This window comes from Halichoerus grypus, chromosome 15 (genome assembly GCF_964656455.1).
Source record: "Halichoerus grypus chromosome 15, mHalGry1.hap1.1, whole genome shotgun sequence".
NCBI classification, from domain to species: domain Eukaryota; kingdom Metazoa; phylum Chordata; class Mammalia; order Carnivora; family Phocidae; genus Halichoerus; species Halichoerus grypus.
The window spans coordinates 6,419,602-6,446,810 of NC_135726.1; the positions used below are offsets into that span (position 1 = coordinate 6,419,602).

At 42.2% G+C, this 27,209-nt stretch overlaps 1 protein-coding gene across 5 annotated transcripts in view; it reads right to left on the reverse strand.

The window, feature by feature from the left end:
* Window positions 1–2,451: 2,451 nt before the first annotated feature.
* Window positions 2,452–27,209, reverse strand: part of PLCG2 (phospholipase C gamma 2) — a 172,260-nt gene continuing 147,502 nt past the window's right edge. For all 5 annotated transcript variants that reach the window (XM_078063830.1, XM_078063829.1, XM_078063828.1 and 2 more), the window contains 3 exons: window positions 24,117–24,205; window positions 3,465–3,649; window positions 2,452–2,771 (listed from right to left, as the gene is read on the reverse strand). In XM_078063830.1, the coding sequence (XP_077919956.1) occupies window positions 2,729–2,771; window positions 3,465–3,649; window positions 24,117–24,205 (317 nt within the window). In that variant the 3' untranslated portion in view covers window positions 2,452–2,728. The remainder of the gene's footprint in view (window positions 2,772–3,464; window positions 3,650–24,116; window positions 24,206–27,209) is intronic.

Sequence of the window (27,209 nt, forward strand, 5' to 3'; positions counted from 1 at the left end):
AGCACACTAGTCCCATGAGATAGACATCCCTTGGCAAAAGGACTGAGAGATCTAATTTGGGAAATGTGATATTCCACACCTCTCTTAACTGTGCACATTAGGATAGCCACGTTTCGCAGCAGAGAAATTAACTTTGTACAACCTGAATTTCCCAAACTCTAATGATCTAACCAGCCCCACCCCTTAATTTTTTCCATGTGATAAAACCTATTCTAAATGCTCCACCTAGAGAAGCGGTTAACAAAAACAGTGTAACGCATACACAGTCGTGGTTCAGATCTGCTGCGCTGCTGGGCTCTCAAGATGCTCCTCTCACTGTTCTGCTTGGCCTGAATTGTGCTTATTCCACGATGGTTAAGCCACAGTCTCAGCTGAATATCTTATACTTAGGTTCTGTGGCATCCGGGCAGACTATGGGAAGAGTAGTGATATCCCCTGTGCCCTTCACGTTCCCTCTGGGTCTTTCCTGAGAGAATCCTAGTACCACCTTCTCTCAGTTAAAGTCATGTGTTACCCTATTAAGGGGAGAATGGATGAGCAAAAACCAATACTCCCTAATGGTGGATTCAAGTCCGTGTAGCACCTAGGAGGGGACAGTCTTAGGGAAAGAGTTCTTCCCAGCACCATTTATGCTCTAATCCCCACTACCCCAGTATCTGCTTTTTCTCAGCATAGGTGTGGCTGGGTATGGATTTTACACGGTAACAGCTGAAAAGATGCTCCGTTTTTGCCTTCTATGCCACCCCATCTTAATTTCTTTGACACACTAGCAGAAAATCCATTTTAAGCAGAAAGGGGATCCAGGCTTTAGCTCTTTGACTTTAAAATGGAGCGAAGTGGGAAGGTTTAGGTCTCTTACTCCCCACTGAGCTGAAAACAGGAGGGATGACAGCAGCACCTGAGCTCTGTGGTGTAGAGGTAATGATGGAGGCAAAAGAAGTCTGGAGGTAGGGCTGGGGGTGCAATGATTAGGCTCCAGGGGCCACCTGGCCAATGGCGAACAGAACACTGGCTCTAGAATCTGCAAATCCCTTTGCTGTAGCACTCAGCTCAGTGTCTTTGCCTCTCACTTCTATTCAAAGTTGCTTTGAACATTTGCCACCATCAGGAATATTTGCTCAGTTGCTACTGCCAAATAAAATAGCAACTCCAGTTGGAAGAATAAGTAATGTCACAAGGTAACAGCTCCCTCGTCAGCCTGCTGTTACCTACACTCCTGGCTTCAGGGAAGGTAAAATGCATTTCTTTCAGGAGCATGTGGGTATGTTCCAGAACAGCGAGCACGGGTTTTTGTTTTTAACCCCTAATTTTTTTTTTTTTTTTTTTACATCGTACCCCTGACCGTGGGCACAGTGCTTGATATTTTGAGGTGCTTAAAAACTTTTTTGGAATGCAGGCATAAGGCCTTTTGATCACACACAGCCCGGCTGGCTTTAATGGACTTCCCAGCAATAACGCAGACTTGCTAAGTCCAGGGTAACTAGGGGAGGGCTGAATGGGTTGCTAGGATCCAGTTCCAAGCAGTCAACCCACCAGGCTTCTTGCTAGTTGGTCGTCCTGATACAATGTGTTTTCTCACAGTTACTTCCCCTCCCCCACCAAGCCAATTCTCCATTCCCCCTGAGCAAGTTGTGACTTTACAGAGTCCTACCCTCCCTCCACCCCCCCACTATCCTTGTCTTCAAGAAACCTTATGAAATCCTCACCCTGTACAAATCACTTGGTTGTATCAGTATCGAGCTGGAGAGGAATACCCTCTTGTCCTCGGTGGGTCAGCCCCTGTGGGGATGGCTGCAGATGAGATTTTTTTGTAGTTTGCTGAGGCTTAGCTCAGTGCTCCAGAAAATGGGATGACCCGGAGGGCTAACTGCGATCACCTTGTTAAATCAGTAGATGACCTCTTGTCTGTGGACAGCTGCGGGCTCAGGGCCTCTCCACGGGCTCACAGCCAGCTCCTGAGTGAGCAGAGCCAGGGGTTAAGAGGCTGGCTGAGCCTTCAGTGAGTCTCTGGTCTCTCTGACAGACTTTTTAATTCAAAGGGGTCCCCACCCCCCCCCCCACCCCCCCATAACTGCAGTCACAGAGCAAGCCTCCACCATGCACTGAAGCTGTCCTCCTGAAGAGAAATTCCATCCCCCTCTGAGGCCCGGCCGCTGGTCCGTGTGGCGCCAGCCGGTGGGAGCATGCTTGGAGCTGAGCCCGCTGACCCGGGCAGGGCAGGCCGGCAGGGACGGCAGCCGGGGGCAGGGCTCCTCCGTGGGCCCTGGTGAAAGCCGGTGGCCTTAACTGAGGAATCGTTTGCCTTTTAGTTAACCTCCTTTGCAGAATCTAATGAATGCGTTCCTTACATACTGGGCTCCTCCCACCGTGGAAGTCAACTACCTGGGTCTTTAGAGGTGGAAAAGGGATGCTGGTCATCGTACGGGTCGTGCACGGGAGGGGTAACTGAGCGGGATTTTCACGGCTTTTATTCAAGGAGGTTTGGAACACGAGAGGCCAAAAATGAGGAACACAGTTTCCACAATCCTCTATAGAAAATATAAGTTAAGAAATTGTCCGAGATGAAAAAAAGCGCAGGAAATAACCTCAGCTCCTGCCAGTGGGATCTCCAGAAATGTCCTCTTGGGGCCAGGCTTGAGGAGAGGATGGCCCCACAGATGAGCATGTTCCCAGGGCCTGAAGAGAGGACAAACGCACGCGTGACCCCCTTAGTCATGTACCCCGGCTCCTAGGAGTAAAACCTGCTGTTGCTGACTCTCTTCTCTCTTAACCTGCAATAAAACAGATTTCAGCATCAGGCATTAGGCTCAGACCCGGGCCGTGTGCCCAACAGCTGCAGGGCCTCTGTGGCTGGCTGGTAGACGGCTGACGGTCGCGAGGTGGGCTCCTGGCAAGACAGGTGGCCTCTCTGAATCTCTGTGTCCTCGCTGGGCATTGCACAGGGCTCCCTGCTACTCTGTGGGCTACAGTGCGGACGAAATGAGCATATGGGTAAAGAGTCTACACTGTTTCCCACTGAGTCTGTTCGGGCAGTTCAGGCTAGTTCTGTTGACCAGGGCTGTCTGGCACACTTCAGGGCACTAGGCGGACGTGGCTGCCCACCCCCCTTCCCACATTACTTCCGTAGCACAACCAGAAGCATCCCTTGGGGGCCGGGGGGTGGGTTCTGCCCCAGTCCAGAACCACTGGACCGCAGGAACGTGACAAGGCTCTTTGGAAGGTAGAGGTCGCAGTTTAGTTTCACTATTATATCGATGTGTCCTCCTAGTGGTGACAGTTTGGCTTAGCAAAGGTGCAGATACTTAAGAAAAATTACTGTAAGTTTATTTATAGAGCAAAGAGCCTTAGCATTGAGGGATCAGTCAAAGAATTTCTAAAGATGGGGGCCAGGCTTCAAGTGCCCCACATCACTGCTTGGAGGAGCAAGACCTGGGCATCTGCAGGTGGGGGAGGGACCAGCTCACCTCCGGTTGCACTTCTCCTGGTACAGCTGGAGCTGGTTCTCATTGACGTTGAACTCTTTAACGAGGGCATCCCGGTTGGCATTGCGCAAGTTCTGGTGTGTGTCGTACAGAAAGAGCTGATTGTTCAGTTCTTCCTGCCGCCTTCTGAGCTGGCGGCAGGAGGAGTAAAGTTCCTCTTCGCTTTCCTGGAGGGGAGAGAACAGCCACATGGGGACCGTGTGGGGCTCCACATCTTCACAGAGTGAGTGAGGGGAGCAGGAGGCAGAAGTTTCACAACTGGGATTATCCCCCCAAAAAAAGGCAGGGCCCATTTTAACCGAAGATAAAACTCACAATTATTTATTCCATTGGAAGCAGTTTGAAAAACCCCTGTCCCCAATAAAGGGGGGCTTTTTTGTGAAACACGGCACTAACCGCACTGCCCGCTGATCCTAGGTCTAAATCTGGGTTTTCATTCTCCGTCCCCTTCTGGTCCTTACCCGAATGCAAAGGGTCTAAGTAGCTATGTGCTTAAAGTGGAACACAACAGGGAAGGGGGAGAGTAGCCTAATAGGACAGAAAGGGAAGCGGGGGCCGGCAGATCTTTGAAGACCTTAAAACGCAAGATTGCACATTACAACACAGATGAACCTTGCAAACATTATTTAAGTTAAAGAAGCCAGTCCCAAAAGACCACACATGTTGATTGCATTTCTATGAAATGTCCAGAACAGGTAAATTCATACAGACAGAAAAGTAGTGGTTGCCTGGGCTGGGGGTGGACATAGCTAAAGAGCAAGAGTTTCTTTTTGGGGTGATGAAAATGTTCTAAAATTGATCATGGTGATGGTTGCACAACTCTGAATATACTAAAAACCACTGAATAGCACATCTTAAATGGGTCATTTATATGGTATATGAATTATGTCGCAAAGCTGTTACCCCATCCCCCCCAAGCCAAGCTAACATAGGTTATGCCCCCCAGAGGTGGTATTCAACTCTGTTCTAGCTAGTAATGATGTCTTACTCCCCCTGCCCACCACCTGTGAGCACAAACCAAGCCAGGCCAATTCCATGGGAGTTTGGTTGGTGCTCTTGTTCGGAAAAAAAAAAAAAAACAACTTTCTTTTCTTGGGGGTCAGTTGAAAGAGCAGTGAATGTGTCTAGTTGATAGTGGTCCCTTTGCTATCATGTAGAGAAAGTTGGGAATGAAGTTAAAAGAGAGGGAAACAGAGCCACTGGACGAGCACCTGGATCCAGCCATGACTGAAGCAAGATCTACCATTAAACACTGCAGTTGTCCTACCCAAAATATTCCCTCCATTATGTTAAGAAAAAAAAATTATCACAGTAAGGAGTTGGGATTTCAGCATGGGAGAAAGAGGATGTTTTACTCTACTGATTTTTTTAATTTAAATTTTTAATTGAAGTATAGTTGACCTACAATATTGGTTTCAGTTGTACAACATAGTGATTTGGCAATTACAGACATTATGAAATGCTTACCACCATAAGTGTAGTTACCATCTGTCACCATACAAAGTTATTTCAATATTGACTACATTCCCTCTGCTGTACTTTTCATTCCCATGACTTATAACTGGAAGTGTGTACCTCTCAATCCCCTTCAGCTGTTCTGCTAATCCTCCCACTCCCCCTCCTCTCTGGCAACCATCAGTTCTCTGTATTTGAGTCTATTTCTGTTTTGTTAATTTGTTTTGGTTTTTAAATTCTACATCTAAGTGAAATCCTGTAGTATTTGTCCTTCTCTAACTTATTTCATGTAACATAATACCTTCTAGGTCCATCCATGTGGCTGCAGATGGCAGGATTTCAATCTTTATTTATGGCTGAGTAATAGTCCATTGTATATGTACCACATTTTCTTTATCCATTCATCTATCAGTAGACACTGAGGTTGCTCCCCTATCTTGGCTGTTGTGTATAATGCTACAGTAAACATAGGGGTGCACATATCTTTTTGAATTAGTGTTTTCATTTTCTTTGGGTGAATACCCAGAAGTGGAATTACTGGATTGTATGGTAGTTCTAGTTTTAATTTTTTGAAGGAACCTCCATACTGTTTCCACAATGGCTGCACGAATTTACATTCTTACCAACACTGAGGTTTTCTTTTTCTCCACACCCTTGCCAACATGTGCTCTTTTTGCTTTTCAATACTAGTCCTTCTGACAGGTGTGAGGTTGATTTCTCATTGTGGTTTTGATTTGCATTCCCCAATGATCAGTAATATTGAGCATCTTTTCATGTGTCTGTTGGCCATCTGTATGTCTTCTTTGGAAGAATGTGCGGATCCTCTGCCCATTTTTTAATCAGATGGGTTTGTTTTGTTTTTTTGGTGTTGAGTTGTATGAATTCAGTAGGTTGCCTTTTCATTTTGTTGATCATTTCCTTTGCTGTGAAAAAAGCTTTTTAGTTTGATGTAGTAGGCCCACTTGTTTACTTTTGCTTTTGTTTTCCTTGCCTGAGGAGACAGATCCAGAAAAGTATTGTTAAGGCCAGTGTCCAAAGAGTTGACTACCTGTATTTTCTTTTAGCAGTTTTGTGGTTTCAGGTCTTTACATTTAGGTCTTTAATTAATTTTGAGTTTATTTTTGTGTATGGTGTATGGAAGTTGTGCAGTTTCATTCTTTTCCATGCAGCTGTCCGGTTTCCCCAATAGCATTTATTGAAGAGTCTGTCTTTTCCCATTATATATTATTGCCTACTTTGTCATAGAGTCATTGACCATATAAGTGTGGCTTATTTTTGCACTCTCCATTCTGTTCCATTGATCTATGTGTCTGTTTTTGTGCCAGTACCACACTGTTTTGCTTACTGTAGTTTGTAGTTTATCTTGAAATCTGGAAGTGTGATACCTCCAGCCTTGTTCTTTCTCAAGACTGCTTTGGCTGTTCTTTTGTGATTCCATACAAGTTTGAGGATTATTCTATTTTTGTGAAAAATGCTGTTGGTATTTTGATAAGGATTGCATCGAATCTGTAGATTACCTTGGGTAATATGGACATTTTAACAATATTCTTCCAATCCATGAGCATGGTATAACTTTTCATCTAATTGCATCATCTTCAGTTTCTTTCATCAATGTCTTAAAGTTTTCAGAGTACAGGTCTTTCACGTCCTTGGTGAAATTTATTTCTAGGTACTTCATTCTTTATGATGCAATTGTACATGGGATGTTTTTTTAATTTCTCTTTTGGTTAACTTGTTATTGGTGTACAGAAACACGACAGACTTCTGTAGGTTAATTTTGTATCCTGCAACTTAATTCACTTATTAGTTATAATGGCTTTTTTTGGTGGTTTTTAGGATTTTCCATATATAATATCACATCATCTGCTAAGTTTTACTTCTTTACCAATCTGGATTCCTTTTATTGTCTTATTGCTGTGGCTAGGACTTCCAATAGTATGATGAATAAGAGTGGATACCCTTGTCCTGTTCTTGATCTTAGAGGAAAAGCTTTTAGCTTTTCACTGTTGAGTATGATGTTAGCTCTGGGTTTGTCATACATGGCCTTAATTATTTTGAGGTATGTTCCCTCTACCCCCACTTTGAGAGTTTTTATAATAAATGGATGTTGAATTTTGACAAATGTTTTTCCTGCATCTATTGAGATGTTTTTATCCTTTATTTTATTAATGTGATAAGTAGTTTGATTTATGGATAATGACCCATTCTTGCACCCCTGAAATAAATCCCCCTTCATGGTGGTGAATGGTGCTTTTAATGTATTGTTGAATTCACTTTGCTAATATGTTGTTGAGGATTTTTGCATCTATGTTTATCAGGGATATTGGTGTGTAATTTTCATGTGTGTATGTGTGTGTCTGTCTGGTTTTGGTATCCGGATAATGCTGGCCTCATAGAATGAAATTTGAAGCATTACTTCCTCTTCAGCTTTTTGGAATAGTTTGAGAAGGATAGGTTACTCTTTAAATGCTTGGTAAAGGGCACCTGGGTGGCTCAGTGGGTTAAGCATCTGCCTTTGGCTCAGGTCATGGTCTCAGGGTCCTGGGATCGAGTCCCACATCAGGCTCCCTGCTCGGCAGGGAGCCTGCTTCTCCCTCTGCCTGCCGCTCCCCCTGCTTGTGCCCTTTCTCTTTCAAATAAATAAATACAATCTTAAAAAAAAAAAAAAAATGCTTGGTAGAATTCACCTGTGAAGCCATCTGGTCCTGAGCTTTTGTTTGTTGTGAGTTTTTTGATCGTTGATTTGATTTGCTTACTAGTCTATTTTCTATTCTTCATTCGGTCTTAGAAGATAGTACGTTTCTAGGAACTTATCCATTTCTTCTACGTTGTCCAACTTGGTGTATAATTTTTGGTAGTAGTCTTTTATAATCCTTTATATTTCTGTGGTGTCAGTTGTAACTTTTCCTGCATGAAGTCCCCTTTGATTTTGGGTCCAATGAGTCTGGCTAAAGGTTTATCTATTTTATCTTTTCAAAGAAACAGCCCTTCCTTCCAGTGGTGGTTTTTTTGTTTTGTTTTTGTGTGTAGTCTCTATTTCATTTCCATTCTGATCTTTATTATTTCCTTCTTTCTACTAACTTTGGGCTTTGTTTTTTGTTCTTGAATTCTAGTTCCTTTAAGTAAAAGTAGAGATTGTTTGAGATTTGTTTTTTTCTTGGGTTAAGTCTATATTTCCATAAGCTTCGCCCTTAGAACTGCTCTTAGTGCATCCCAGAGATTTCGAACTGTTGTTTCCATTTTCATTTGTCTCAGGTGTTTTCTGATTTCCTCTTTGATATCTTTGTTGACTCACTGGTCGTTTAGTATCCTGTTTAGTTTCCTTGTTTTTTCCCAAGATTTTTTCATAATTGGTCTCTAGTTTCAAACTGTTGTGGTTAGAAAAATGTTGCATATGATTTCAGTCTTCTTAAATGTAATGACACTTGTTTTGTGGCCTAAAATGTAACCTATCCTGGAGATTGTTCCATGGGCCCCTGAAAAGAATGTGTATTCTGCTGGTTTGGGATGGAATGTTCTGTATATATGTTAAGTTCATCTGGTCTAAAGTGTCCCTCGAAACCACTGTTTCCTTTCTGATTTTATGTCTGGATAATCTATCCATTGATTTAACTGACATGTTAAAGTCTCCTCCAATTATTTTATTGTCCATTTCTCCCTTTATGTATTTAGATGCTCCTACGTTGGGTGCATAGATATTTACAATTGCTATAGCCTCTTGCTGGATTGATCCCTTTATCATTATGTAATGGCCTTGTCTCTTGTTACTTTTTTTTTAGCCCATTTTTTTTTCTTTTTTAGACATAAGTATTGCTACTGCAACTTTTTTTTTTTTTCCACTTCCATTTGCATGGAGTATTTTTCTACCCCCCTCACTTTCAGTGTTTTTATGTCTGAAGTGAGTTTCTTGGAGGCAGCACATAGACGACAGCATATAGATAGAATATTTAGTCCACTGACATTTAAAGTAATTACTTATAGACATATACTTATTGCCATTTTGTTAATTGTTTTCTGATTGTTTTTGTAGTGCTGTGTTCCTTTTTTCAGGATTTGATGACTTTCTTTAGTGTTATGCTTGGATTCCTTTCTATTTTTTTGTGTATCTATTATAGGTTTTTGGTTTGTGATTACCACAAGGATCACCTCTATCCTGTGTATATTAGCAGTCTGTACTAAGTTGATGATCTCTTAAGTTCAAACCAAAGTTTGAACAGCCTAAAAGTACTACATTTTTACTCCCTTGCTTCACATTTTATGTATATGGCATCACAATTTACATCTTTTGATTTTGTGTCCCTTAACTAATTTCTGTCTACAGAACTGATTTTACTATTTTTGTCCTTTAAACTTTGTACTAGCTTTATAAGTGATTGACCTACTACCTTTATGTTTGCTTTTACCACTGAAATTTTTTCCTTTCATAATTTTCTTCTAGTTATGGGCTTTTCTTTTCTACTGAAATAAATCTCTTTACCATTTCTTGTGAGGCCGGTTTAGTGGTGATAAACTCCTTTAACTTTTGTCTAGGAAACTCTCTCTCTCCTTCAATTCTGAATAACTTGCCAAGTAGAGTATTCTTGGTTTTAGGATTGTTTGTTTGTTTTTTCCTTTTAGCACTTTGAATATATGATACCACTCCCTTTGGTCTGGAAAGTTTCTGCTGAAAAAAAATCAGCTGATGCCTTATGGGGTTTCCCTTGTATGTAACTATATTCTTTTCTCTTGATTTTAAGATTTTCTGTCTTTAATCTTCAACATTTTAATTATTATGTGTCTTGATGTGGACTTCCTTGGGTTCATCTTATTTGGGACTCTCTGTGCTTCCTGAACATGGGTGTGTTTCCTTCCACCTTAGGGAAGTTTTCAGCTATTATTTCTTCAATTAAGTTTTCTGCCCTGCTCTCTTCTCTTTCTGGGACCCCTATAATGTGAAAGTTAGTATACTTGATGTTTCCCAAAGGTCCCTTAACCTAGCCTCATTATTTTTTATTCTTTTTGCTATTTAGCTTGGATGCTTTCCACTATCCTGTCTTCCAGATCATTGATCTGCTCTACATCCTTCACCCTGCTTTTGAGTGTGGTTTTAAGTTACTGTATTCAATTTTGATTGGTTCTTCTTTATATTTTCTGTCTCTGTTAAAATTTTGAGTTCAGCCAAGTCTGGTGACCATCTTTATGACCATTACTTTAAACTCTTGACCAGATTGTTAATCTCCATTTCATTTAGTTCTTTTTCTAAGGTTTTATCTTGTTCTTTCATTTGGAACATAGTCCTCTGTCTCATTTTGTCTGTGTGTGTATCTATGTATTAGGTAGGTCAGCTACATCTCCTGGTCTTCAAAGCAACGGCTTTATGTAGATGTACTGTGGGGCCCAGTAGTGCAATGGCCCCTGATCACAAGAACCAGGAGCTCCAAGGTTGTGTCCTATGTGGGTTGTGTATGCCCCCCCCCATGGTGATTGGGCCTGCCTCCCCCTCCCCAGGAGTCACTTTGGAGGGGCTCTGGTCTTGACCAGGGCTGCCCACTGCCTGTGGCAGGGTGGTATTTGCTGAGGGCAGGGGCACCTGCTGGGGTCGGGGGGGAGTCTGCAGGAGAATGCCTGGTGGGGTGAATGGTGCTAGCACAGTAGATGGAGGGCGTCAGAATTGGCTGCTACCAGCATCCTGCCAGCTAGGCTGAAGGGAGGGCAAGAAAAATGGCACCTACCCACACTTCCATTCCTAGAGAAAACTCCTACAGATCCCTGACCCTCCAGCACATGCCCTGAAATTAGTAACTCCATGTGTCACCCAGGTGCTTTGAAACAGCTGCCTCTGTGCTGGGTCTCAGACGGAGCGATACGGCACCATGGCCCTGCACGAGTGGAGTCTTGGTTTCCTATCACCTGCTGACTCTCCTGCACTTCAGCCACACTGATCTTCAAAGCCAGACTGGGGGCTCGTCTTCCCAGGGCAGGTCCCCAGGGCCCAGTGTTCCTGATGTGGGACTGGATTCCATTGCTCTGCAGGGAGCACCTCTTCACCTGGGATATTCCTCCTACTTGTGGGTCACTGCACTGGGGGGTTGGGTCCCAACCTTGTTTCTGCCCCTCAGACCCTTCTTGCTGTAGCTTTTTCTTAGGTCTTTAGCTGGGGACAATCTGCTCTGACAGTCTTCGGGTCATTTTCTGAGTGGGTTTCTTATCTGTAGATGTCTCAATGTGTCCACGGGAGGAGATGAGCTCAGGACCCTCCTACTCCGCCATCTCCTGACTATTATGTAAAAGATACTCCGGAGGTCAGTCTGTTGGCTGCTATTACTGATGGAGTAGTTCAAGTGAGAGACTCCAGCGCTACAAAAATGTGCCATCAGTATTCAAGAATGGGTTTCTCTTGTCATTTATCTTTACAAAAGAATGGACTCAGACCATAACTTGCTCAGCACATTTTCCCCACCTTAACAACCTAACAAAATATCATGGACATCCACCAGGATAACTTGAACTCTGACTTTGGAGAGTGGGGAGGGCAATGGCAGAGAGTATTCTGGCCACTTGCAAAGGCGCAGAGGAGAAAAAGCAGACAGACTTGCACAGGGCGAGGAGGTAAGAGGGACAGTCCTCGTGACTATTCAGTACATGCAGTGAGGCACTGGGAAGAGTCAGTAATGACTCTACTTCAATTTATGTTTGCCCAAGGAGACCAGCTTCCCTTCCTATTAAGAATAAAGCAGAGGGGCTCCTGAGTGGCATAGTCGGTTAAGCATCCAACTCAGTTTCGGCTCAGGTCGTGATCTCCAGGTGGTGATTTTGAGCCCCATGTCAGGCTCTGTGTTCAGCACAAAGTCTGCTAAAGATTCTCTCTCGCTCTGCCCTCCCGCTTGTGCTCTCTCTCAAATAAAATCTTTTTAAAAAAATAGAGCAGAAATTGCATTTACGTCTTAACCCTGTACTACAAATGATCTCTCTTCACCTTCCCTCTACCCAGAATAAAACAACTTCTGTTGCTTTCATTTATAATGACTTTTGTTCAGGTTAAGTTCAAGATCCATGTTTTCTACTAATGCATCTATGCTTGCAGACTTTTATCTCATTTTCTGAATCCCAGTGCATTTATACCATGTTATATAAATTCGGTACTCCGTATTCCATAACGAATATTCATAGAAGTATGTAGAAACATATATACAGTTTAATGAATAACTATAAACAGCTGTGGAGATGCAAAAGGAGGAAATAGAAGGTTGTCTGCCCTGTGCACCCTTCTTGATCAAGACTCCCTCGTTCCCTCTTAGAATTTTGGGATCGTTATTTCCTGGTTTTCTTTCGAGTCAGAGTTTTCACACAAAATTTAGCTTTTTCCAAGTCTACAGTTTTCTTTTTTTTTTTTAATATTAGAGCAGAGAGAGAGAGAGCACATGAGTGGGGTGGGGAGGGGCAGAAGGCAGAGGGAGAAGCAGGCTTCCCGCCAAGCAGGGAGCACGATTCGGGGCTCTGGGATCATGACCTGAGCCAAAGGCAGACGCTTAACTGAGCCACGCAGATGCCCCCTACAGTTATTTGTTTTCTTTTTTTGTTTTGTTTTTATTATGTTAATCACCATACATTACATCATTAGTTTTTGATGTAGTGTTCCGTGATATTTTCTAATAGAGTTTACTGATTTCATGGGTCACCATTGCTTCTTGCATTGTAGTCCTTCTTGCCTAAGTAAGGACTTTGGTAGTTCTTTTTAGCAAAGGTTTATTAGTACTAAATCATCTATCTCTGTAGGTCTGAAAACTACCTTCATTTTGCCTTCACTCTTGAATGGTAATTATTAGGATACAGAATGTCTAGACTTACAGCTTTGTGTCTTAAGTCTTCTGAAGATATCCCTTAGTCTTGAGGCTGCGGTTGCTATAGAGGGGAGTGCTTGTGGTCTACCAATCCTTCATAGAATCCTTTATAGGTAACCTTTTTCATTTTTATAATTTTCTCTTTATTCTGGTTTTCTGCCAATTCAGTGGAATGGGTCTTTATGTGCATATTCACACTGCTGTTGATTATAGGTGGAGAGCATGTGCTTCTTCAGTACCAGGAAGATTTTTAGCCATGAACATTTCCAATACTTTATGCTGGAGCTCTGCATTCTATACTTTTTTTTTTTACCCTTTTCATATTTTTATCTTGTCTTGCAGTTTGAAAGCAAATTCCCCAATACAATCTTTACATTTACAGATTCTTTCCTTAACCACATCCATTCCAGAATTTCCCACTTACTAAGCTTTAAAAAGAAATTAAGGTTTTTCAAACTGTATTTCCAGGATTTCTAACTGGCCCTCTCAGTCTTACATAATAGTAAAAAAGGTGGTTCTTTTTTAAAAAAAAATTATTTCAAAGTTATTTTCAGATTCATTGGGTGAATCCTCTTGCTGTTATATTTGTTAGCTATATTTTCCTCAAGCATCTTAAAATTATAATGTGCAAGCTCATCTTGAATGGGGTTTCTTTCCTCCCTGAATCTATACATTGGTATCTGGTTTTCTGAATGTTCTTTTTAAAATTATTTATTTAGGTAACCTCCACATCCAACGTGGGGCTCAAACTCAGGACTCTGAGATCAAGACTTGCATGCCCTTCCAAGTGAGCCAGCCAGGGGCCCTGGTCCTTTACTGAATGTTCTAAATGGGGGATTCACAGGGCACGGCCAGCAAAGGGCTAAGGTGATTGCTCAGAGCTCTAGGTTCTCAGGAATAGTACATATTCTGGCTTCAGGGCTGTGTCCACTTTTATCTCAATCCCTCCAGCAAGCAACCGATCACTGGCCTGAGTCCTGGGCATATGCCATGTCCTTTTTTCTGAAGTGTGTTTCAGGAGAGGAAGCCTCACCTAGCCCTGAATCATCTACTTGGGGATGGCCTTCAGCCCCCATTGCATTAGCACCCAAAAAGGATAGGAAATAAAAGAATTAAATATCCAAACACAAGGAGTTGTAAAAAGAACAGGTCTAAGGGAAGCAGACTGAGTCAGTAAAGGTAAACCTAGAAATGGTAGGAATTTGTGAAATAAAAACCAAGATGGTCATGAAAAGAATATGTATTTGTATTTGTTATAAGGCTCTTACATCTCCAATTTTTATTATAGAGACATACATTTCCTATTATAGAAAATTATCCAATAAGAAAAAAAAATTGGAAGATACTCATTTTATCCTAGAAGAAAATGAGAAAGCTCTTATCACTGGCCCAGAAAGTTTCACAAATGATGTCTTTAACATGTTAGGTGTAGTTAGTAATTATTCCAGTTCTATTCAAAATGTGCCACAGCTCTGAGAAAGAAGGCCTCCGTGTAATTGTTAAGAAGCCGGCCTAACAAAACCTGACCAAAAACTACAGACTCTCAGTGCAAAAATCCTAAATAAAATATTAATAATGCCTCTATCATAGAAGCATGTTAAACAATACAATCCTGCTGTATTTAGCTAAGCAATCCTCTTTCCTGCTCTCTTAAGATGACTGTTTCACACCTCTCGCTCAGACCTCCCTGGTTTCAGCTAATGGCCTTGCTTCTTGTTTCACGTGGAACAGAGGAGAAATTACATGGGAAATCTGCCCATCCAGGGCCCACGTGCCATATCCATTCTTTCCTGCTGGCCCCAGGGCCCTCTCCCTCCTGCACCATCCTTCCCTTCTCTAGTAAATGACTCCCATCAGCAGCAAACACATTGAAAAGCTCTCCTTGAGCCCACACCCCCCTCCAACTACTAACCCATCTCTCTTGTCACATTCACACCAAAGGTCCTTGAATATGTCCTATGCTCCCCAGCAATGCATCATCTCCTACTTAGGTTTTTAAATTTTAATTTCAGTTTTTATTAATTATGTATGCACAAAGTTGAAAGTCAGGAAGTTCTATAAGGATTATTAGCCAAAAAAAAAAAAAAAAAACAAACAAAACACCAGACTTCTCCTTGTTAATCATCCCCCAGCTCTCATGATCCCCGCTCCTCAAAATTAGGAATTTCTTTTGATTATTGAGTTCTTAAAAAAAAACTTAAAATGCAAGTTCTTGGTTTTTCAGTTTTCAGGAATTATCTTTGGGGAGAAAGATCTAGCTGTTTTCCCCAATTCTCTCCTGTTCCCCTATGGCTATATGTCCATCTGGGGGGGGGGGTCTCAATTTGTTTATATTGTGATTTTATTATTCCCACTTTGAACCCTTATATCATCGGTAAGACTTTGTTTTAGATGGATGTATGTATTTTTAAAATTTCGGGTCCTTAGAATCTTGGAGAAGATCTTTGAATGAACTACACCTGGCCTGTGGCAAGATCTTCATTCAGTTCTGTACCTTTTGTTTTTTTTCCTTTCAGTTTTTATTCCCCACTGATGCTTTAATTTTTTTTACGATGAAATAAAGTTGCGCTATAAGTACAGAGAGTTCTCCCATCCCCTATCTCCTCCCCACTCCCCAGGACTAACATCCACACAACCATAGTGCAGTTATCCAAACTAAGAAGTTAACTACACATTCTATTTGGTTTTCATTGGTTTTTCATCAGTGTCCTTGTTCTGTTCCAGGATCCTGTCCAAGATCCCACATTGCCTGTAGTTGCTGAGTCTCCCTAGAATCTTCCAGTGTCACAGTGTGTGTGACACTTCCTCCATCCTCTCATCTTTTATGACCTTGACACTTTTGAAGCGTTTAGCCGGTAATTCTGAACTGTGTCCTACTATTTGGGTTTGGTGTTTTCCCATGATTTATCTGGCATGGTGCAGCTTTGGCAAGAATGTCAAAGAAGTGATGTAGCCTTCTCAGGAAGTGCGTGATATCAACGTGTCTTATTACTGATGGTAATCTTGACCACTTGGTTAATTCTCTTCCAGTCAATAAATTTCTTGAAGGAAGATACTTTAAGACTATGCAGGCATCCTATGTCTCCTCAAACTTCCACTAATTTTAGCATCCCTTAGATCTTGCCTGTAGCAATTACTCTGGTGTTGAAATGGTGATTTTCTATTTCTCATTCCTTTGTACATTTATTAATTGGAATCCTTCCATACGGAAGAGCTATCTCTTCCAGTGCCAACATGCATTTGTTTCTGTACTTACCTGTCTGTGTGTCTGTCTATATATACTTTAAAGTAATTTTATATTGATTCCTCTGATTCCCATCAAACAATTTCTGGAAGGGGTGATATATACTACTTGTTCAGGTAGTGTTTATAAGTTATATTCCTTTTTTTAAAGAGATTTTATTTTTATGTAATCTCTACACTCAACATCAGTCTTGAATTCACAACCCAGAGATCAAGAGTTGCATGCTCTACCAACTGAGCCAGCCAGGGGCCCCAGTAAGCTGTATACTTTTATTTAAATTTCACTAATGTGTAAATTGTTAGGAAATCTCATTCATGATATTGATAAAAAACTATCTGTCCCTGCCTCCCACCCTACATTTCTAACTGTTCTTTCTAGAATAAAGTGGTTAGATAATAAATACAAAACAAATAAAAATCAGTTTCTTTAAAACTGGAGTCTTTATATAGCCATATTTGTGAATGGTGATAATCAGCATAAATTGTGCTGAAGAGATAAAATTCGGTTATATTTGTGATTTGCCACTAAAAGTGTTGACAAACCATCCTTGCATTATTGGAATAAAAAATAGTAAGTTGTAATATATCGTTCTAGAAAATAGCTGGAAATGACTTGCTATGTTTTTTTTTTTTTTTAAGAATTATCTACAACTCTACGTATCTTCAGTTTTGATACCGACATCTATAGCTTCTAGACATTAATGGAGCATTTCCATTTTTCTGTTGACCTCAATGGATTAATGTTAGAATTACGTTCTTTAAATCCAGGTAGAATTTAGCTATAAAACCATCCAGATCTAATACCTGTTTTGCCTGACAGCTGTTTTAGTGCTCCAGGACTCTGAGTCTTCTATGGCTTCTTAAGACAGTTTTCGCCCATGTACATTCTTCAAGTAATCACCCATATGCCCTAGTTTACAAATGTATTTTATTTGGGGGTTCACTCTCCTTCTCAATATTTACTCTTGTTTCTGCTCTTACTTTGTTCATTAAGCAGGCAAAGAGTTTATTTAATGGATCTTAATGAATCAGCGTTTCTTTTTTCTTCTAGGTTTTGTATTTCATTCAGTTGGCTTTTACCTTTATTTTGTTCCTATTATTTTATCGGTGTTTAAAAAAATTCTAAGATGGACAATTAGTGCATGTGTTTTCAGTCTTCTCTGGTTTTAAGGCAAGCATTTTCCTCTTCTAAATATAGTTATGGCATAAATATTTTACTGCTGTTTAGGTAATTGTTTTCATCTGTTTTATCTAGGAATTTCTTTTCCAATAGTGAACCTTTGGGCTATCTTTTATTATCTTCCAAATCTTAGCAACTTATGAAATCCTTCTCCTTTAAAATGTATTTAAGTTGTCTTTGCAACCAATTATGCAATCAAGTTTATGAAGTTTCTGGACAACAGAAGGAAAATGTGTATTATCGACTGATGGACACAAAGGTGTTTATCTCTTAAATCAAGCTTGTTAATATTAGCTTGATCATCTGTCCTTGCTGATTTTTTTTTTTTTTTTATCAAGTAACCTTTGTGGGAGCTTTTGTTTTATAGATTCAGGTATGATGCTGTGTCCTAATTAAACCCCAAGGCCTCTTGCATCCCTTTGTAAACCAAACTATCATTCCATATGGTTCCTCTTAATGATCTTTGATACTTTTGGTTTTAAGTTATCCTTTTTTTTTGAGAGAGAGAGAGAGAGAAAACAAGTGATGGGGAGGGGGAGAGGGAGAGAAGCAGACTCCCTGCTGAGCAGGAAGACTGATGTGGGTCTCAATCCCAGGACCCAGAGATGATGACCTGAGCTGAAGGTAGATGCTTAACTGACTGAGCCACCCAGGCATCATTAAATTATAATTGGAGATTAATTTTTTCTTTCCAATTTCTTCCAGTAACTCTTGCATTCTTGGGGGTGGAGGGGTTGTAAACTTTGCTCATGCAATATCCTCTTGATTTTAGGCTAATTTCTTGTAAACGTTGCAGTTAGATTTTTTTTTTTGCTTTTCTAATGGGAGAATTCAGCCCATTGGCTAAATCATATATGTTCTATCCCTTCCATTTTGATTACATTTTTAATTTCTTACTTTATTATTTTTATTCCAGGTCAACTTTCTGTTTCAGTTTTCTAATGATCCTAATTAAGTGGACATTTTCTTTTCACACCAAAGTATCAGAATTGGCTCTCCACCTACAGGATGCTCTATTTGCCACCTGAACCCCCACGCATCAAAGTCAAAACTTTTTAGGACACCTTGATTTTACCTCTCAGCTCCAAGGTTTTGCTGATATTTAAATATTTTCAATTCCAGACTAGAACAAAATTTTTCTCAGTGTATTTCTGTTTCAGGAATCCTTGTATTCAACATCACAAAATCTTAATCAGACTTATACTATAAAATGAAACTACTGAATTATTTCCCTTCTTCATCTATGCTCTCCTGAGGTTTCCCTTGGGGGGATGCATATCTAAAAACCTTGCATGTCCACAATGTATTTCTGTTGTCTTCACATGTGGGTGGCTAGAGACTGAGCTCTTTAGTCTTCCTAGTGCTGAAGAGGACAAGTCTGATGTTAGCTTTATTTTCTTAGTAGATAATATGCTGGGAAGTCTAGCTTTTTATTTACCCTTGGAATTCCGAAGTGTTACAAGCACACCTCAGATATTATGGGTGTGCTCCCAGACCACCACAGTAAAGCAAATGGCACAATAAAGTAAGTCAAATGAATTTTTTGGTTTCCCAGTGCATATAAAAGTTAAATGTATACTATACAGTAGTCTATTTAGTGTGTGATAACATTGTCTAAAAAACAATGTACATATCTTAACTTAAAAACACTTTGTTGCCAAAAAATGATCACCATTATCTGAGGTTTTCAGCAAAGCCATCTTTTTGCTGGTGGAGGGTCTGGCCTCCATCTTGCTGCCGGATCAGGGTGGTGGTTGCTCAAGTCTGGGGTGGCTATGGCAATATTAAAAGTCTGCTCCCTCCACTGATTCCTTTCACTTGAACACACAGAGGCCATGGTAGGGTTATTCCTGGGCCTAATGTCAGTATAGTGTGTCTCGGGGAAAGAGACAGAATGGCTACTGGGTGGCGCATCAGAACACGTTTAAGTCTGCTGTCTTACATGCGTGTGGTCCTGGGTACTGCCCAACAGTGAAGAGTAACATCAAAGAAAGATCCCCACGCCCAACAAAAGTTTTACCAGAATGTGGCAGAGGCAGAAGTGAGCAAATGCTTTTGGGAAAATGATACCCCTAGACTTGGTCCATACAGGGTTGCCCCAAACTTTCAATTTGTAAAAAAAAAAAGGGGGGGCGCAGTACCTGCAAAGTGCAATAAAACAAGGGATGCCTGTGCTAGAACACACCTTGGGGTGCAGTGCGTCTTCTGTTCACCCCTTCGGGGAATCAAGTAAACCCTCTCGAGCAGCAAGTAAGAGAGCGTTCCCTCTATTAACTTCCATTAATGGCTCCCTACCCTCTGTTCCACTTTGCTTTGGGGGACATGCTTGCATGTAGGTCCTTGTATCTGTTCTCTGAGCCTCCTTCATGGTGGTATTGCTCTGGCTGGTGAGCCGTGTCTTCCATGTTATCTTTTGGGTCACTAATGCAGATCTCTGTTGATGAGCTGAATTTTTAAATTCAAGAAATCAGGTTTTTGTTTCAAATTCCAGAAAGTCTTTTCTCAGTGCTCTATTTAGACATCCTTGAAAGTTCTTATGACTTGGATGTTAGGGTTCTCTTTAGATGCTTCCGATGGCTCAACTTCGGCTGCCGGCCACTGGTTCCAGGGCTCCACCTGGGTCTGTCTGCCTCTTATTGCCGTGTGCTAGGTTTGTTCTTTGCTACTTCACGCTCACTGTCTTTGGTCTGTCCAGTAGTCACATCAAGTTGGTGGGGCTTTGTGGCAGGCACAGAAGTCTCTGCTCTTTGGGATCAAACTGGCAAACACTAGCTGCACAAGGAGGGTCTTCCCCACTGTAAAGAAATCTTGACCATCCGCCAAAACTAGGACAAGCTCAGCGTCAGGGTGCCGCTCCCCGCCCTGGGTCTCTAGAGCCCTTCTGCAAAGGGCCTCACACATCTCTTCTGGCTGAGCCCACACTGGGAGCCTCAGCATGCTGGTCTTTTCCCCCCTCAGCTCCCAGGCAGCACCATCTGCCGCAGGATCAGTACTCCGAGATCCCAGGTTCTGCCAGCTTCCCATTGATGATGACGAGGATGCATATGCAAGTTTTCATACTTTATCCTGTCCCCTTCTTCTGAAGCCCACAAGTTAAAATCATTTGAGGGGAAGCCCTTTTTCAGTTAATGGTAAGACTGGATATAATACATCAGCTTAAAAGAAACTACTTGCAGAGAACAGTTCAACATGCTTTCACAAAGATGCAGGGTTTTTTTTCCTTCTGATCTAGTATTCCATTACTAAATCTCTAGCCCCAGGAAATAATTTTTAATCAAAAAAAGGTTTATGAAGACCTTCATTATTTATAAAGTAAAAAACGGCAAACAACCTAATCGTCCATCCCTGGGAGAATGGCTAAGTGAATGAGGGACCCTCACCTGATGAAACAGGCATTCATGGCTTTGAAAATCATAACCTAGAAAAAGGCTTCAAGTCATCTCTGAAGTAAGTAAAGGGCACACGTTCGTGCGTATTGTACGCATCCAACTGTGGATTTATCGTGCAAAAGGGAAGTCGGCCCAAATGCTCCCCATGGTTAGGTATGGGTAGCTTATGGGGACTTTTTTCACCCTCTTCCTCCTTTATTTTACTACTTCTCAAGTGTAGTAGGTAATAAAACGGCGTTGAAAAGATTTTTTGTAAACCATATATGCCGCTAACAGGGCAAAGGACTGAGCATTGATAAAGTAATTGTGACATGTCAATGGCTTCTTGAGAAGCAGCTTGAAGTGCTCATTGACTGTTTTCTGGAGCTTTAAACTCCATCCAGCCCTCACCGGATCAATTACTGACTCAGAGAAGTCTTTTGTGAGGCTATTTACCAGAGTTTCTCCCTGGCATGACAGAGGATATGGTAATAACTAGAACAAGGTCTGACCTTGGGCAAGGAGAAAGCCCAGGTCTACCACACACCCCAGCGCAGCTCCCCAGAGACGCCTCGTCACACTGTGGGGCGGAAACTCCAAATGACACCTCTGAGTGCCTGAGAACCAGGAGACAGATGTGGAATTAAAGCTTAAAAACCATCTGCTGAAATGAGGTTTGCATATCATAGACACCTTTTCTGCCAAAACTCCTTCACAGAGCAGATCTGGGCGCGTTCACATTCCCCTTGGCACCCTCCACCCTGCCGTGCTCCACGGGGTGGTCCCCACAGCCCCCTCCCAGGAGTCTTCCGGCATGGGGGAAGTTACATCTAGACAAATACATTTTCTTTTAAACAGGTACTAAGTTTCTCTGCTGCTGGTGTTATTATTTATAATGTTTCCAAGTTGTTTACAACAGCTTTGTAGAGCAATGTCTAGACCGAGGCTGCCCCATCCCCATCTGAAACCAAGTTTATCACATCATTTTTCCATGAAATGTCTGCAGATGGGCTTTATGTACACAGCGAGGAAATGCTGGTTGCCTTTCCCCAGGCAACAGAATCCCAGATCCTTCTGTGGCCCAGGGAGAGGTAAGCTTGACTCAGCCAGGGGTCTTCAAGCTTACTTATTCCATTTTACAGGTTTACCATCCTGCTAAATAAGCTGGTCCCAGGGGTGCTTGGGTGGCCCAGTCAGTTAAAAGTGTTTGCTTTCAGCCTGGGTCACGATCCTGGGGGTCCTGAGATCAGGCCCCACGTCAGGTTCCCTGCTCAGCGAGGAGTCTGCACTTCTCCCTCTGCCCTCCCCACTGTCCCTGCTCATGGTCAGCCTCTCTCTCTCTCAAATAAATATCCTAAAATAAATAAATTGATCCCATATCTGGGAATCAATCCTAAGAAACTAACTCTACTATTTTCCTTCTTTAATTTAATCACATGAAAAATTTCACAAAAGCCTTATTTCTCAGTGGATTCCATAAATGCCCAACTGGGGGAATGGTGATTAATCTATGGTCAGTCCACTCGATGGAAAAACCTGTCCATCATTTAAGTGTTAACAGTATGAAAGGTGTTGATAATTTCACTTAAAGCAGTTCTCAACAAGGACAACTTTGCCAACCAGGGGACATGGAACGATGTCTGAAGATAGTGTGGTTGTTATACAAGGTCCAGGGATGCTGCTCAACAGTCCAAATGCAGGGGGCAGCCCCCACCACAAAGGATGATCTAGCCCCAAATGTGAATAATGCCAGAGTTTAAAAAAGAAACTGGACACATGGATTTGTATTATTATTACACTTACATAAAAAAGGCATTGGCCTAGGAAGAGAAGGAATCAAACCAAATGCTTACTGGATCTATTCGTCTCTTCCCCCAAATTATAAGACTGGATAGTAGGCACAATCTGGGTGTTGTGTGTGTGTGTGTGTGTGTGTTTAGCCATTTATACAAAATAACGTATTCTGGCTTAGGTCTTTTTAATGGACTTAAAGTCTTGGGCGTTCTCACCAAGGACTTGACAGCTAACTGAGTTGTCCTTTCAGGACCGAATATTGCTATCACAGTAAGAATCAAGAAAGGTGATATTTTTTTTTTTTTTTTTGGATCCATCATTCAAGGTTCAAGTGACTATTCACTTCAGGAAACATTTATTTTGACTGAGTCTGAAGCCAGGGACAGGTCAGATTTGTTTCAGAATGGAAAACTTTGCATTATCCATCGCCTTATGCTTTCAAGACACAACTTTGTCATCAGGAGCCTATCTTCTACCAACACAAGTGATACCTCTGGCTGTCACTGAGGTTCTTTGGCCACCAAAGAACTGTGCCTTTTAAGTGTCGCTTCCTGCTTTTGCTTTCTGTCCTTATCTTTGCAACCTCTTCCATTTCAATGTTGATAAAATGCTTTAAAGTGGAAAACTAGCAAGGTTGCAAAAACTGAATGTAAGGCAGACAGCTATGCAGAATGTTCTCTCCTCTGAGTCAAGTTCATGAATTTTTACTGCACGGACTATGGCTACAGCTGTTAAAAGGCATCTCTACCCCTGCCATCTCCCTTCCCCGTTGGATGGTTCTCAGCTCTATTCTGGAAGTTGCCAAATAAGCAACTTCCAAATCCCTGTGTAGTTCTTAGAGCCAAACAACAAGTGAGAGGCTGTGATTTCTCTACCCAGAGAACAACCGGGAAGACAAAAGAAGATGCATATCCAGGCACAATGACCAAGGCCACATTAGCCCACTGGGGTCCAGAACCATGGTTTTTCTAGTTTATCCAAAGAGAAGTGGGGTGACCACACACTCACCCAACCCATGCTGAGTTTTGTGGTAGGGAAATGGAAAGATCTTAGAAGGCTGGATTGGCCACATCATGGGGTCTTGCAAAAACACATGCCAAGTGCGTCCCATTCTGTGGGAGGGGCTAGCAAGAGGATTGTGCAGCTCCAAAATCACATATCCAGATAGTCTCCCACTGTCAACCCGAGACCTGAACTATCCCAGCTTGGTGCTGCGTTCATTGAGGCCAAGCCCTTCCCCCACCAACCCTCCCCAAACTGGTTAATCAAAGGAGAGACTATGTATCTTCAAGGTCTTGACAAAAGGACCAAGGTGGCAGGCTCCTCCAGGAGCAAAGAGAAGGACAAAAGTAGTGCCCATCCCTATGAACGTGCTTCCCCAGCACAGGCCACAACAAGGCCTTGGTGGATGCTCTCAGCCCTTCTAAGGGACTCCCAAGACCATTAGTGGGGGGAAAAGCACCCAGGAAAGATGAGCTTCTCTAAAAGAGCATTATTTTGCTTGACTCTACTTGCTGAAATGAAACTATACGGAACTTCCCAAGAGCTTCAGCTTTCCAACTACATGACCTACTCAAAGAATCCTATGCATTCTCCAAGAAGGAAGGATGCTGGAAGGAAAAACCTGGGACCACGGAGGAATTTTATGACGTGGCATGTCCCGCTAGTGATTTCCCAACGGGTTTAAGTCCATCAGCCAACCATACCCATAGGCCATTTCCACCCCACCAGCAGACACAGCTCAGGGAACCCCAACTGGCGTTTCTTCACTCACCAGGACTGGCTGCATCTCACAGAAAACCAGGAGGGAAGCCAGCTCGATGTCTTCACTGTACCCGTTCTTCAGTGGAACAGATCTGAATCCTGCAGAGAGTGGGAAAGCAATGCAAATACAGGCCATTAAGGTCAGACCTTAGCTTTCTTAGGGTACCCAGGGCTCGCATGTCCAGTGCCAGGAGCAGGTAAGCTGGTGGCTGACTTTCTGGAAACCAGAGGTCCCTTCTTGATGGCTCGGGAGAGGGGCTCCAAAATGCAGCCCCAATGGATGGGCCCACACAGAGAAGTGCAGTTAAAGATCTCAGCCATGTAGAAATGGAAATCATTCACTCGAATCAAAATGTACAGAACATCACACATCTAGAGGGACTGCAGCTGTGGTTCAGTTCCCTAAGTCCGCCGGAGGCCAAAAGACTCACAGGAGTAATGCACCCTTGTATCCCCTCCTCCATGTCTGCCTTTATGAAGTGTAGGATCGGGGGGGGGGGGGGGGGCGCTGTTTTATCCTGAAAGATTTCCAATAGGAGGAAATCTGTCCCTTGGCAGTCCATAGCAGTATTGATCCTCCTCTGAAAGCTTTTCTCTATTTATAATTAGGACACTCATTTAACTGTTTCTTATTATTTAGGGGGGAGGGTTGAGTAGAGCTGATTTTCCCCTCATTAAGTAACGTTTAAGACAACACATCTCAAAAGTTGGTTGATTTGCTTGTTTTAATTTAAACAAATACATAGTAAAAACTGAAGTCTCGTTCCTACCCGCTCATAATCCCTTCTTTCAGAAGGAGCCACTTTGAACAGTATCTCCCCGAGATACTATCTTGAGTTTCTTTTAAGTCACTAATAATAGTAATGTATGGTTTTCATTTAACATTGTATCTTGGAGATGATGTGGCCCTAGTTTGTCTCGAAAGCTTTTTATTTGCATTCTGTCTTCTGATTCTCCCAGACAAGCAATGCCTGAATTAGGGCACTCACTGTGCCCTCTGTGTCTTCCACCAGCCAGGTTTTGGCTGGTCCTGTTGTTGTTACTTCTTCTCTTGGAGAACCTTTAACAGTATCACTGGACTAATCCCTCTCTCCCTCCCCACTAGTTCAGGTGAGGAAGTTGATGTGCTTATCGCAAGCCCACACCTCCTCTCTCCTGCCTTCCCCTAATTTGGGTTAGCTGAATTATTGTCTCTACAAGATACTGCACGTAAATACCGTTGACCCTTGAGCAATGCAAGTTTGAACGGTGCAGGTCCACTTTATCCACAGATTGTTTTCCAGTAAGTATGGTAATGTAAATGTATTTTCTTAACATATTCTCTCCTCTAGCTTACTTTAAGAATACAGTATAAAATACAAAGTATGTGTTAATCGACTGTTATAAGGCTTTTAGTCAGCAATAGGCTGTTAGTAGGTTTTGGGGGAGTCAAGAATCCTAGGTGGCTTTTTGACTGCTTGAGGGATGGACATCCCCAACCCCCACATTGTTCAGGGGTCAGCTCTATTGTGTTTTTGTAACCGTAATTCTTCCACAAAGGGAGAGTTGGTTATAAAGTTTTCAAACATACAGCAAAGCTAAGGTAATATTACAAGGAACACTTGTATACCAGCCACCTAGATCCTACCATTAACCTTTTACTGTGTTTTTTTTTTAATCACATTTATCCATTCCTCCATCTAGCACACAGGTGTATATATATTTCAAAGTGAGATGAATACATCTGTACACTTCCTCCTATATACGCTGGCATGCATCTCAGGAGCTGGAGCTCAATACTTGTTTTCAGTGTCCTTCCGATTGAAAATCTGTGCATTTCATTGTGTGTAACTTTCAAATGTCCAGTGCTCACCATCTTTTTATTGGACTTCTCTATCAGTGTTTTTGTTGACTAACCTTGTTCTCTCATTTTAATACCACCTCGCGAGACATATAGTCCTCAAATGGCACATACTTGAACGCATCCATTCTTTGGTTTTACACTTAGAGTGACAGTTTGGGTGTAAAACTCTCAGGTCAAACCTTTCCCCAGAGGGTTTTGAGGACATTGCTTTCCATGAATAGTGAAGTTTTCTGACCTATTCTCCCCTTCTAGGTGAGGTGATTTTTCTTGGCTTGTTTGCTGGTCCGGTTTTTTGCCTGGGATACCTACAGCATTCCCGCAGTCTAGCCTAGTGCTCCTCCAGCTTTAATGTTACGGGAATCTTATTAAAATGCAGATTCTGCCTAGGGACTGGGGTGGGGCCTGAGATTCTGCAGCTCTAAGGGCTGGTCGGGGGACAGTGTAGAAGAAGTCCGTCTAGGTGTTGATCGACTGTTAGAATGTTCTAGACTGCTGAGCGCTCTGTGGTATCAGGAAGGCTATCAGATGGCCCCGATACTCCAATGACGTGGCAGTGCCCTTTTGCTTAGAACCAACAAACACTCAGCAGGTGCCTCCAGATTTGGAGAAGTGAGCCCCATCCCCACATCCCTCCTTTCAATGGCCAGGTCTCATTTCATGAGCAGCCTTCACGCATCTTGGGGTTAGGGTGGAAAGGTGTTGCCCAGTTTCACCAGAAAGTTTGGTTCTGTGTTATCCTTGTTGATTTGGGCTGTGTCATAGATGAAAGGGAAATAGAGACCTCTTTTGAAGCATGGTCAGTATTTTGGCTTATTAGGAGTAGGGGAGGCCTGCAGAGTAGGAAGAAGGTGGAGTGTGCAGTGAGACATTCCTGGGTCTGCAGCCCAGCTCTGGTCCTATAGGTGTGTGACCTTGAGCAAGTTAATTAACATTTCTAGGCCCCAAAACGCTCATGTTTAAAAAGCAGAGATGATAAAACCTCTTTCACAGGACTGCTGCAAGGATTAAAGAGTTTAAGGCACAAAACACAGTAAATGATGTTTTCCTTCCTTTCTGAGCTCCATCTGGCTCAAAAGCCTAAGTGCATCCCTAACGACAATGGGAAGAGTGTATCTGTGAGTTCAGAAGGGTCCCAATGCCTTATGTGAAATTTCACTCCTTCCCTGATTATGGATGTGCCAGGCCTTGCTGGAAATTGCACAGGAACGAGACAAGGTCCTTACCATTCTGACGGCTGGGGGAAGGGTCACATTTTTCATC